A 13,408-nucleotide genomic window follows, 5' to 3' on the forward strand; every position below is an offset into this window, starting at 1 on the left:
CAAACCACCTACGCCCGATGTAGATAAGGTAGAGAGCCCATGTGTCAATCACGCTTGGCGTAGCTAGACCTACACCCGACCTCATCTAAGCAGAAAGTCTCTACTTTACTTATGCCTAATGCCATAAAACTCGCACTTGAAATCATCCAAACAAAGAGCCTCTATCTTGATCACGCTTGACATCACTCATCTTGGGTTCAACTTCACCAAGTTAGAGACTCCTTCAAGAAATCACGACTGATGCCTCTTATTCCACGCCTAACGTGACCAAGTAAAAGAGCTCATCGATGACCCACACTCAACACTAGCAATCTGGCATCCGGTGTCATTAAGGCAGAGTACCCCTAACTCAAGTCACACCTAGCATGATGAAGAGTTTTGCACTTGGCAGAATCTTATTTTGGCTCAAAACCTACAAGAATCACATTCCAACTAGCATGCATTTCCAATTTCCAACAATCATACAACATATACAACTCAATTCCAACAAATATATCGAAATACAACCATGGAAGAACAAGGATCATTAATTTCTTCTTCAAAGAAAAACCTTCACAAACAACTCTTAAAGCCAACATCTTCATCTCATAAATCCTAATCAATTTCAACCACAAAATGAGGAATTCATTTAGTATTCAACTATATTCAATCAATAAATTTCCCTTACCTCAAATCTAAAAAATAATGGGAAGAGGAAGGAAAATCAAAGGTCTTTGGGGTTGTTGTTCGACTTTCTCCACTTGATATTCCTGACCTCGAAATCTTGAATTTCTAATCTCTCAACTCTACTCAGCTACTAGGAAAGATCAAAGGCTCTAAGGAATTCAAAAAAAAGAAAGGAATCTTCCTAGTTCTAGAGTTCCTCTCTTTAAGCTTTCTTAAGATATGAATTTATGAAGTTCACGTCTTAAAAGAAATTTATATATCTTTTTTCTAAACTTGGTCAACTATACCCTAATTAAAACTACCTTAGTAACAACTTAACTCTCAAGGATCCCTTGACACTTAGAATTCAAAAACAACAATAAATAAAACAATTTAAAAATTAATCAATATATATCATATAATTAATAAATAAATCTTTAAAATCACAATGTTACTTATGTTAGATTTCTGGACAAGCAAAAATATTCTGTATCCCAAGTACATTGTAAAAGTAAAAGAAAAAAAGTGAAATAGAAAGGAAAAAAATTTGAATGATATCTATGTGTATATTTATAACAATTAATAATAATAATTTGGTGTACTGTATTGACATTCATATTTTTAAACTCTTTTACTCACTATTAATACACCTAATTATCTACTATAATAAAATTAACGACACATTTTTTTTTATTTTATCATTTTTTTTATTTTTTTTTAAAAAAATCATAAAGTGTCTCATTTTTTAAGTTAATCATAAAAGAAATAATTTCTTTTGATATAAACAATTTTTAGATAATTATATTTTTTTTTATAATTTCTATATTATATTTTATTTTTTTAACTACTAAAGAATTGTTCGAATTTTCTTACTATTAATCACTAAATTTTATTAATTTTTAAAAAATAAAAATACATAATATTTTTTATACTAGTTATGCAATAATAATTCTTTCGCATTGTTCTTGCTGAATTACCAAACTGCAATATACTCCCTCCATTTTTTTATAATCATTTTGGTATTATTTTTTATTTTTATTTTTCATTGTCACTTTTCTAAAATTAATGACTTATTAATTTTTTTTATTTTTATCCTTAGTAATCAATGTGTGTTTACTAAACAATGTATTTATTCATTTTCAACATACATATTTCCTCTCCAACTACTTAAAGGGTATAATAGAAAAATAAGTAATAAATACTTTAAAAAATTAAAATATCAATCAATTTCTTGATTCTTCTGCTTAAACCTTAAATGTCAAACAAAAAAAATGAAGAAAGTAACAATTAACAAGTTAACAACACTAAAAAAATGTTAACAAAACTGTACGGCAAGAAAACAGGCAAATAATTAGACTCAAAATTTGATAGCTCACTGTTAATTTATAATTATTTTAAGTAATTAATTTTCGTTGAAAATCATGAACATATGTAAAATGTAAGATAGGTATATTTTTTTTAACATAGTTTATTTCATACTCAAAATCAAAATTTAAACTCCAAATAATTTGATTAAAGAACATAAGTCACTATCACTTATGTCAACTAATATTAGTTATTATTAAATTATATTACATTCTATTATTTTTTATGCATAAAAAGAAAATAGAAAATATAGAAAAATTAAGAAATAAAGAAAAATTAAAAATATAATAATAAATAATAAGTAAATAACAAATTGAAGATAAAATAAGTGCACAAAGCACAATAATAATAAAATCTATAGTACTCAAATTTGTAAAAAAAGACTGTAAAGATGACCAAAATAGGAGTAATACTTGAAGTCTTGAAGAAGAAGAACTAACTTAAATTTTGGTTGCTGTTAAATTATTTTTGATAAAGAAAGACTATAAAGATGACCAATGAGAGTGGTCCTATGAAATTATTTTACATTCACCTTAAATGTGAATTCTTTATGTATAGGTGTCCTTTCCTATAATTCTTTTCTTCTATAATACTATCAAATGAGTTTTCTTTGGATCAGTGTTAATCAGATTAAACTTATGATTTAAATCACTTAACTTAACCCCTTGTTTTGGATAATGAGATTGAATGGAATAGAAAAAAAAAACACTTTTAAATAAAATAAGTATGTTTTGGATAGAAATCACTCAACATCTTATTAAATAATATTGTATCTATTTCTTTAAGTTAATTTTTTTAAAAAAAATACTTTTAAATATAAAAAAACCTAATTTCTATTTTATATGTTTATCTAAATTATTTTTTTTAAAAAGTGACTCTTACCTTTTTTTGACATATCTAGGAAGTAATTTTGTTCCAATGTAGTAGAATTATTATAGAAAAATGACTCTTGTTCATTTTTTTTAAAAATATTTTTTAAAATTCCTTTTATCTTATGTATGTTTATGATTGATATAAGTGTGTGTCATGAAAGATGTTATCTACTTTTATAAAAGGGTGAAGTGGTGCAATTGTAAGATGGTAGTTTTGTTTGGTTGAGATGAAATTAATAAAATAAATAAATAATTAAGGGAGAATGAATGTAAATAAGATAATGAAAATAAGTTAAAAATTTTAGTTAATAAAAAATAAGGAAATAAAAAATTAAAAGATAATAAATTTCACGTCTTTCTCTCTTCTCTTTTTATATATATTTTATTTCTTATTTATTTTTCTTCTATCAAATAACCAAATTTCCCTCTATCTTTTCCTTACCCACTTTTTTTTTCTCCTCTAACTCTCTTTCCTACCAAACATAACTTAAAGAAGAATTCACCATAGTCGAACTGTACTAAAAGAAATCTCACAATAAAAATGAGTTGTAGAATAATGGCCCACGTGGATCATCTTCCAGTAGGGCCCGATCCACGACCGCTCAGATGAGGGCCCACAACACATAGTCAGAGATTAATCATAATGTTTTTGCCGTAATCATAAAATAACATGACAGTACATAACAGAGAACCTACCGTAAAAATTAATCATGGCCACGGGTTGACCTTTCTAAATTTTGGTCATATTACACATGACACCATAACTTATAATTTTGCTGTCACTCTTTTTTACCCGCTTTTCACCCACCTATGTTTAGAATTTCTTAAAACAAGAAAAGAGAATCAAAGGAGAGTAACAAACAAAATTAATCCAGTTGGATTGAGTGCTTGAATGGAAAGAGAGAAAGAGAGAAAGAGTATGTTTCCATTTTAGAGCTAGAGTTAAGATGAAAAGAATAAAAAGTATTTTCCCTTATGAATCCAGTAATTCAATCAAATTAATTTATATTCTTTTAATTTAAAATTTTAATTATTTATTGCGTTAAACAAACTTTAAGTGACAATCATTTTAAGATTATTGAAAAGATTGAAAATCCAACTTGTGAGTGGCAAAAGACTCATATTACTAAATCAAGTGATCTAGAATTGAATCCCAACTCTTGTAAATACAGAAAACTTAAACTAAGAAAAAATGTCTATCTATTTGATATTTATCAATTTCCATAAGGAGATTGTCTTTATATTTGACAAAAAAAAAAAAGACTCATTGACACACACACATATATATATATATATTGAAAAACACACCATAAATGGATACAGAAATTTGCGGTTTTAAAAAAGATTTAATATATAATTCTAATTGTTATTTAATGATTTACAAAATAAAAATTTAAATATATAAAACAAAGTCATTCTATATACAGTTCAACACCTACATTAAGCATTAAGAACTGATATTCATGTTTGGGTGGGGGAATCAATATGCCAGTGAGTGAACTCTACACGAGCTTTAGGTACTTAGATTCTCACAATTAGACCAACAATATATTTTGAAATGTTTTCATTATTAAGTGGTAAAGAAAAGAAAAATCCTAAGTTTTACATTCGCTATAAAGTTAAAATAGAATATATAAGTGAAAAATAGTCATTTTATAAAATTAAATTACGTTCAAACCTAATTCTAAAAGCAAATGAATAATAATAATAATAATAATAATAATAAAGAATTAGTATGAAATAATATTTTTAATACAAAATATTTTGTATCATTCAATAATAACAAAAAATATTTTTATCATTAACTTTGCGGGCACAACATTTATCAAGGAAATCCAATACTATGAACGGGAATAACACAACTCTCTATTGTTACCTACCAAAATCATGAGTAATAGTAACTTGTAAGACTAGACATCCTAACTTCATAACCGATAATTTCTTATGCATATTGCATAATCATTTCTTTAAACAAAGAAAAGATCGCGCTAAAGCTACAAAATGAAAGTCAAAGTCATCTAAAACACTTGCCTCTAAATTTGGGAGTGTAAATTCAATTTTCAATTAAATGTTTCTCAGTGTGTAGATTTGCATAATTTAGGGTTTAGGATTTAGAGTTTAGGATTTAGGGTTTAAAGCTAAAATTTCTGATGAATCTAATAGAATACAATTAGTTATGCAATCTCTGAATCTTACCGTGAGCTGAAGAACCAATAGTTGGACCATGCGAAAGAGAAAAAAAAGGAAGAAATAAAGTATCAACCTCTCTTTCAGACAAGACAGTTTTCTACTTCTACTTCTACATTCTGTAGATTAAAAAACCAAATCCAACTAAAGGAAATGGAGGATTAAAATTAGGAATAGGAAAAAGTGGCTTTAAGTTTAATCTGCTGCACCTTGCCATAATGGTGATGATGTAGTGACGGCTAATTGTTACTTATCACTAATCATTAAACCAATAAATAAAAAGAAAGGTAAACTCTGTCCTTGGATTTAGAAACACATTCAACTAAACATTTAAAAAGTAGGCCAAGTAGAAATTCTCCTCAATTTTGACTTGTGCAATGTACCTCTAAACCTAGTTGCACAACTTACCCCAGTAGAGCTTGACTCTTCTGACTCCCATTTGTCTGTCCTCAACCACTCCTAAAATAACCCGTGAATATAGCTGGACACAAAAAATGAGAACAATTGTAGGCTTCCCAGTTCCCACTCATTTTCAAGAAATTTTATAAATTCATGCTATTTATTTACACTCCACAAAATATTCTACTTGCACATCCCATGTCTCATAGGAGTATGTGACGGAATCAGAGTGTACATCAGCAGAAAATAAAAGTGCTAACTATTCAAATGTGAGATGATGACCACGCAAAAGTGTGGGTAGCACTATCTTTAGAAAATATCCTCCATACATCTGATCAGTTCAATAAAATGAGGTGCAACATTAAAAATAAAAAATAAAGAAATGCTAGTAACATATTATCTAACACTTACTATTAGTTAAAATTTATTGAAAATCACAATTTTGTGTATATCACTCGATTTGGTAATTTAAAATTTAACTATTAATAAATAAATAAAATGTTAGAGAACGTGTTATTAACACGTTTCTTTAAAAAAATTGATGTCAGAAAAGGCTGAATAATCATAAATTTTCCACCATATTAAAGGCAACTAATCAACAAAAACATCATTCCTTGCTATCTCCAAGTTACCTATTCATGAATTTCTACAAAGCAAAGTGTTCCGCAACTTAACAAAAGGCAAGTTGACTTCAATTCATTTCTCTGTTCCGTTCACAAATAAGCTAGATAACCCGGTCAATTGTTATCAACTATCATATACTTCACAAATTGTATGTTCTAATACATACATATCAAATACCCCAATGCTTAATAAGATTTTTAAGAAACCTTTTATTAACAAACCTTTCAGCACTTATTTGGTACTTATTTTTAATGTATTCCTCAAGGCACACCCGATAGGAGAAGTCGATCCAGCTACCATCAGTTCTTACAACAAAAAGGCACCTTGGGTATAAATATAAGGGATGATGATCAACCTACAAGACAATAAAGTCACAGGCTGCACTTACTGCCATCTTTGAGAAAGAATATAGCAAGTAAATAAATAAATGATGGTAGCAGAAGTTTAGTATTTTTTATGTCAATCAGAGTAAATATACATTTACTAGGTAAATGCATTTGAAAGACACAGAAGCTTACAATTAAAAAAATGGCAAATGAGAATGCAAGAACATTCAATTGGATTCTGAGCTTTAGCTTATCAAATATCAATGAAATAAAGGGAGGTGGCAGTGGATATTCTGCATCACTGAAATTCAAACCAACAACATTCAAAATCAAGTAACGAAGGATAAATTGACATCTAATTTTAAGTGACCTACATTCCTTCATGGTTGGAACTTGGGAGACAAACTTGAATATCGTCTAAGGGTATTATCTTGTTCTCATGTCATCCTACCAATTATTAGTGCAGATGTTATCTGAGCAACTAATTGTATTGCCAAGCCAACAAAGCCATAGGATACTAAATAGTGTATAAATGTAATTGAATAACTACAGATTCAAAAGCTACTAGTGCAATACTTATGCACACCTAATGTAATCAGCAACACAATATACTAGTACATTTTATCTGATTGCAGTGATAACCTAGATGGTAATAGAAGATAGGAGTGCCTTTAAAATGCATTACATCAAAGAAGTGAGTGATGTTAAATAGCTGTTATAGCACTAATGCATTGTGGAATTCCTTTGATCCACAATTGCGTCTCCATCCATATGGGTATCGTGGTTGTGGCTTGTGCGTTGTATCCTCTAGTCATATCCGGTGAGTGTCCAGCCAATTGAAATTTCGAATTAATATTATGCCAACTTTTATGCATTTTATTTCTCTTTGCATACAACTTAAATCTTTTTACACATACAATTGATATATATCATATATTTCAACTGTTATGGATTTTCTGCCCGCTACACTATTTGTCTCAATGATATACCAGACTATCGGCTTTTTGCCATTTTCCAGAGTCCAGAATTTATAAGACTAGAGAATGCAGTTATTACCATCTCACAAGGCTGGGAATTTCATTAATTACACCCAAATTCCTCTACTTTTACTCAAGTTTGATTTTTGTCGAAGGTTTTAATTGATACATTTTCATCTACTTGGTTAAATCAAGTATCCTGCCAGTTTGATAGTGGTGTACACTGTCATTTCTTACAAAACAATCCTTCTTTATGATATGTAGACCTTTTTTTCGTTGACTTTGCTTACACAAAAATGAGGTTGCACAATGCCACATCACCAAAAAAGAGCATCAAGTTGATGTACATCTGACAACAGGAACTAAATAACATCAATTTAAAACCTACAGGGAAAACAATGTTGCAATTATAAGAACAATTGAGCCTAACAAGTTTCCAATATTATTTGAACATCAATCTGAAGATTTATCAGAAAGATATATGTACAATTTTTGAAAGTACATAGCATTAACTCATAGAAACTACCGAGCATAGCCCTATGAAAGGATAAAAAATAAAAGTAGATGACTTGCATTTTGCATATTTGTAGTTAGATCCTAGTGTCAAGGAGCAAGCAAGAGAGCAGCCATTTGATATAGGTCATCAAATTGACATTTGTTCTACATTAAGAGTAAAATGTAACAGATTTTGCAAAACATCTAAGAAGAAAGAACTTTGTTGATTATTTCAGATTTGTAGCTCAATCAAGACTGGAACTACAGTTATAGCATTAATTTACAAATTACAAAAAGTTTCTTAGATCTTCCAGTCCATTATTCTTGCTCAACACTCAACACTTGTTTGAGACATGCCTCCAAATGTATCATTTTGGGGTTAGCAAAGCGATAACCAAAAAAGTTGAACAAAATCAAATGAATGGCTTAATTTTTTGCAATTTTGAAGCATTTAAAGCATCTCCTTTTCAAGAGATTAAACATTCATAAGCAAACAAAATTGAGAGTCTGACAGCAATAGGATAATGATTTTCATGGGAAATCCATTTGATGTGTGCAAGGTATTTACCTGTTTTTATATACAGAATAGTTTAGGACCTTTCTACAAGTGGACCTTTAATCCCCTTTGATTTATGGATCATTCCCCAATTTCTTACTTGATCCAACTAACTCTGTTAACTTCATTTGCAAGTCATGGATATTCACCTTTTTCCTTCAAATTCCTCACTTTTCACTGCTAGCCTGGTCATTTCAGGTCTCTCCTCTGTTTGGACAAAAGCCCTTCAACTCACTACTCGCTAGAATAGTTCCAGCCAAACTAGGCATTTTCTGGTTAAGCTCATTGCTCAATTTCTCTGCTCTGCCCACTGTGTTGTATATGAAGCCCAAGTACTTCAAAAAATGGAAAAGTATCAGTGCTGTACCTGTGTGAGATACCGATACTCCTCAGATACTCTTGAATACGTATTCAAAAAATATCCAATCTTTTTTCATTTTTTTTAAATGAGAAGTATCCAAAAAGCTTGCCAAAAGCTTCTTGTGCAACCATATTCTTATGCTTGAGAGGAATCAGAGTACACATTCCTCTGTTCATTCTTTGAAGAAAAACAAAATAGATCCAAAATGGGTAGAATATTTGATCTATATGTATTTGAACCTTTGACTTTTGCCTATGATGAAGGGTATAAAAAGGAGCAGCAAGGTTGTGGCACATTAGCAAAGATGTACATCATCCACTTGCTAATGGTGCCAGACTTCTTGAATTAACATACTTGTCTCTAGAAAAACCAGACTTAGAAGCTATGCTTCTAAATGATGGTAAGGGGCAGAGGAGAGTGATACAAATAACATTAGACGATAATCTAGTAATCATGCTTTTGAGTCCTAGGCTATTGTATAGAGCTCATATTTGTTTTAAGTTCTACCAAAGATGCTATTACTGATGTAGTGAACTAAAATTGGTTATGGTATGAGAAGAAATTGTATTGTATATATTTTATTGTTATGATTACAAATATCCTTTTTGTGAATTGTGGCATCACAATTATGAATTAATGAGAAATGATAAACGTCTATTTCTTTACAAATATTCCACATCTACATGATTTTTCCTATAATCTTTTTAGTAATGTATCCGGGACATATCGTATCCTAAATTTAAAAAAAATTGTCGTATCTATGTATCTATGTAGTATCATACCTGTGTCGTACTAAGTATCCGAGCTTCATAGGCCCCATTTTCAATTTTCACTCAGAGTTCTCTGTTCTACATGTCCATTGAGTTGCAGTCTTGCCTTTCATTTTGTGGTTTGCAGCACAGGTCTCTGCTCTCTTTTGTTGATCATTTCATTTCTGTTTTTTTGTGCGTGATCAGAGTTCTAACGCTTAACTTCTCATTGGTCACTACCCAGTCATGATATCATAGACTCAGCCACAGGGAACAACTCCACAAAGCTCTATCACCTCAGTCTTTTGTGCACTAGTAAAACTACGAGTGATAACCTTGACATGGCATGACATATTTGCATTGGAGAAAATTTAGAAAGATGTTCACTTCAAATGAATGGTTGAAGTCTAAGATAGCTAATGATCCTATGGCAAAACCGAAAAGGATAGCCAACACTGTACTTATGTATGTGTCTACCTTTTGGAATGATGTTACTTACTTTCTTAAGGCTATGGAGCCCATGCGTACATTCTTAGGCTTATTGATAATTAAAAAAAGCCAGCAAAATGTTACACATGAAGGAATGGGTAGGGCCAAGGAAGCTATTCAAAAAGCTTTCAACAGAAATAAAATAGAGTACAAGGACATATTTGCTATCATTGATAGAATGTGAAATGACTAATTTTATAGTGAAAATAACCTTACCGCATACATCTTCATTGAAAGCTAGAAGACATTACATTAACACACAAATACATGTCTGTATGTAAGTATGTACACGTAGAAAGAAGTGAACGAGGCTTGATTCTTGAGTAAAAGAAATTACAAGACTTGGTTTCTATTAAGTTAACCAAGCAGTTAAAAAACATTATGATTGTTCTGGTTCTCCTAAATGACATTGATGATACAAATGAGTTAGTGGTGGGAGAAATAGGTGGCGATGGACTAATCGATAAGCTGCTGCCGCTGAGTTGGTTTTTGATGATGATACTTCGACTTGGTGTTGTTGCCAATGTAATAAGGGTCAGTGAGCCTTTTTTTTTCTTTTTATTAAAGTGAGCCTTTAAGATACACTTTGCAGTAAATGATTGTAGAGGACAGCTCCTAAGCCTTCAAACTCTAGAGGAAAGGGAAATGAAAAGGTATATATAGATGAAGAAGAAGGTGGTGATGATGATATTGAAGAGGAGGAGGAGGAATTTTCAAATTTAGTAGCAGCAAAGTGACTCAAATAAAAAGATTTGGAAGATCTTGGTGATGAGCACTCTGCTTAAGAAAAACTTGTATTTGAATTTGAAAGTTTAGTTACCTTAAGCCTTACAGGCTAAACTTGTTTGATTCTTTAACTTTTGCTATTAGTTACTAGGTACTAGTGTTTTTAGCTCAAAATTATGACTTTTAATTACAAATTATTTGGATAACTTTCTTCAATATAACAGTCATCCCGTTATCCACCATAACAAAAAGGACTACTATCCCCGATTGATAACTTGAGAGCAGACTACAAAAAACAAGACCTAAAACCTGTTGGATGCTTTTTTCACACTATAAAATTGTAACGGTGATTCCATTGCTTTGCCTTTACAAGCAGTTTACTATAGTTTACATAATTTAGGGCAAATGCAATCAGAAGTTGCAAATTAATACAAACACGGCAAGGTAAAGCAACTGGGAATCTGACATCGTACATTTTATAGATACATACATACATACTACATATCAAAGAATTGATGCATAATTGCATATTATTCACTTCACATAACACTATCACAATAAAGAATGTGAAGCTGCAAATGAAATTAACCATGCATAGCATTCACTTCACTTACCATAATGGAGTTCAAGCCACTTCCGATTTTATCTTCATAATGCGGATGGTAAATGAGAACGTTCTCCACCACGGCTCTTTCGTCCTCCATACTCAAATGCTCCCCGTTCATGTACCTGGCAAAGAGATAAACGTCGTCGTTTCACGATACCTATCCAAATAATTTAATCTCATAATACCTTGGCGAGTAGAGAATGTTCCTGGTTAGCGAAACGATTGGTTGAATGTCCCTCACGATCTTCTCTTCTTTCTCCTTCCACTCGAGGTATTCCTGGCTGCAGGTGTGGGTCCCGCAACTTGCGTTCGAGTTTGGTTCTTCCGGTGATGACGTGGCACTGCACCATAGACGGTGGCTCTGAGGTGCCGCCGCGGTGGACCCTTGGAAGCTACGCCACCGAAGGCGGTGAAGCAGAATGTGCCTAGCAGCCATTGCGGTTTGCGTCACGGTTTCTGTGTGAGTCGAGTTCAAATTCGATGCTCAACGAAAGCGGGTGCTATTCCCTATTTTGGACTGAAGGCCCGTTTGATTATGCAATGACCAACAGAGAGAAGTCCTTGAAGCCCAATAGAAAACTATTAGGCTAATAATTCGACTTTATATTATGAAAATTAATTATTAATACATTAAATTAGGGTCAAATAATATGGATCCTTGACTTATTTACGTTAACTCCTTTACCACAAAAATAACTTGTAAGAAATAATATTTTCAGACCATGAACCAACTATGAAGAAAATTAAAACTTGAGTAGATTAAGAAAGACATGATATAAAGATGTTATTTTAAATTTTTTTTCTTTTTGCTGAATAAAAAGGGCAACAGCCTAGAGGAAAGAAATTACATAGAAGAAATTAAGGCTACTAATTCATACCTTAATGAATATTGAGCAAAGACGGACGGAGAACTATAAAAAAAAAAAATAATAATAATAATAATAAATAAAAAAGAACAATGTTTTGATCTCTAGATAGACCATGTTTAACTAAACAATATGATGCATTATAATTCTGCCTCTAAATATGAATGAAGGAAACTTTCATATATGTACAGTTGGTGTCTTGAATTGTGATGATGTTTATAGCATCCCTATAATTAGATTGCATTTCCACTTGAAAATATACATGCTCTTTAATCATCTTAACATTAAGAAGAATTGCCAACAATTGTACTTGCAAAATCGAGATTGCACACAAATCACCCAAGAAAAAGGCCTTCTGCATTCCCTAATACTCCACCACTTGAAGCAACATAAGAGGTATGGGACCAAGAACCAACATAATTGAGGTGATAGTATTACCACTTATAGGACTCCATGTCCAACAAATATTCTCATGGGTAAATTTACTAGGCAATGCCTTTCATAGAATAGTTGTTGCATTCCACGTGTCAATCATCTTGCCAAGCCAAGCCATCAATTGATATGTATTCCATAATTATTAATGAAATACATGGTGATTCATCTTCAGCCAAAGTAGATCCAAAACAAATCTAAATGTTTAAGGCTAATATGAAGGAAGACCCCTTCCACCCTTCAAGTTTTTGATCAACCATGAGTGCAAATCACCTAAAAAAGAAAGAAAGAAAGAAAGGGTTAGTAGAAACAAGAACATAACAATTCCATAAGCATTTGACATAAAAAGAGTCTCTCGTACAACAAACCACATTTTCTCTCTCTAGTTCTCACAATGGGCATGAACTAATTAGTTATCTCTCTCCTAACAAGCTACATTTGTGCCCAACCATCATCCTCTAACAAATTTCCAAATATGAGCTCTAGATCCCTCTACACCTTCCCCCTTCCAAATCACACAATACAAAGGAATACTTGGAACATCACCCACTTTGGTGATCAAAGTGCACACACTTTTAAGATTAAAATTATCACCAATCATTGTCTTTCATTTCACAAAACCCTTACCCACCATATCATTTGTAGGAACATAAGATACTACTTGGCTAAAACCTCCAAAGGTAGCATATTTTGAAGATAAATCATGTCCCATCCCTCAACACTTTTAAAAAC

General features: G+C 31.3%; 1 protein-coding gene across 4 annotated transcripts; it reads right to left on the reverse strand.

Moving 5' to 3' along the window:
• Nucleotides 1–6,063: 6,063 nt before the first annotated feature.
• On the reverse strand, nucleotides 6,064–11,925 carry LOC109814219 (uncharacterized). Of its 4 annotated transcripts, XM_020378588.3 has the most exons (5): nucleotides 11,564–11,925; nucleotides 11,386–11,500; nucleotides 7,686–7,744; nucleotides 6,611–6,719; nucleotides 6,064–6,447 (listed from the first exon to the last, which is right to left on the reverse strand). In XM_020378588.3, exons 1-5 carry the CDS (start codon nucleotides 11,812–11,814, stop codon nucleotides 6,262–6,264), a joined length of 720 nt encoding a protein of 239 aa, XP_020234177.1. In that variant the 5' UTR covers nucleotides 11,815–11,925; the 3' UTR covers nucleotides 6,064–6,261. The 4 variants fall into 4 exon arrangements, 1 of the variants encoding a protein (XP_020234177.1); XR_014429552.1 differs by lacking the exons at nucleotides 6,064–6,447; nucleotides 6,611–6,719 and adding exons at nucleotides 8,459–8,813; nucleotides 9,590–9,858 and having other exon boundaries at nucleotides 6,726–7,779; nucleotides 11,386–11,704; XR_014429551.1 differs by lacking the exons at nucleotides 6,064–6,447; nucleotides 6,611–6,719 and adding exons at nucleotides 8,459–8,813; nucleotides 9,590–9,891 and having other exon boundaries at nucleotides 6,726–7,779; nucleotides 11,386–11,704.
• Nucleotides 11,926–13,408: the final 1,483 nt, after the last annotated feature.

This window comes from Cajanus cajan, chromosome 9 (assembly GCF_000230855.2).
Source record: "Cajanus cajan strain Asha chromosome 9, NIPB_CcT2T_4, whole genome shotgun sequence".
Taxonomy (NCBI): Eukaryota; Viridiplantae; Streptophyta; class Magnoliopsida; order Fabales; family Fabaceae; genus Cajanus; species Cajanus cajan.

Coding starts and splice junctions, on each gene's coding strand:
- LOC109814219 (XM_020378588.3), bottom strand. CDS start 11,814: ATGGCTGCTAGGCACATTCTGCTTCACCGCCTTCGGTGGCGTAGCTTC. Junction 7,745..11,385: donor GTGGCTTGAACTCCATTATG/GTAAGTGAAGTG, acceptor TCCTGTTGTCAG/ATGTACATCAACTTGATGCT. Junction 6,720..7,685: donor TTGTGCAACCTCATTTTTGT/GTAAGCAAAGTC, acceptor TTTGAATTTCAG/TGATGCAGAATATCCACTGC.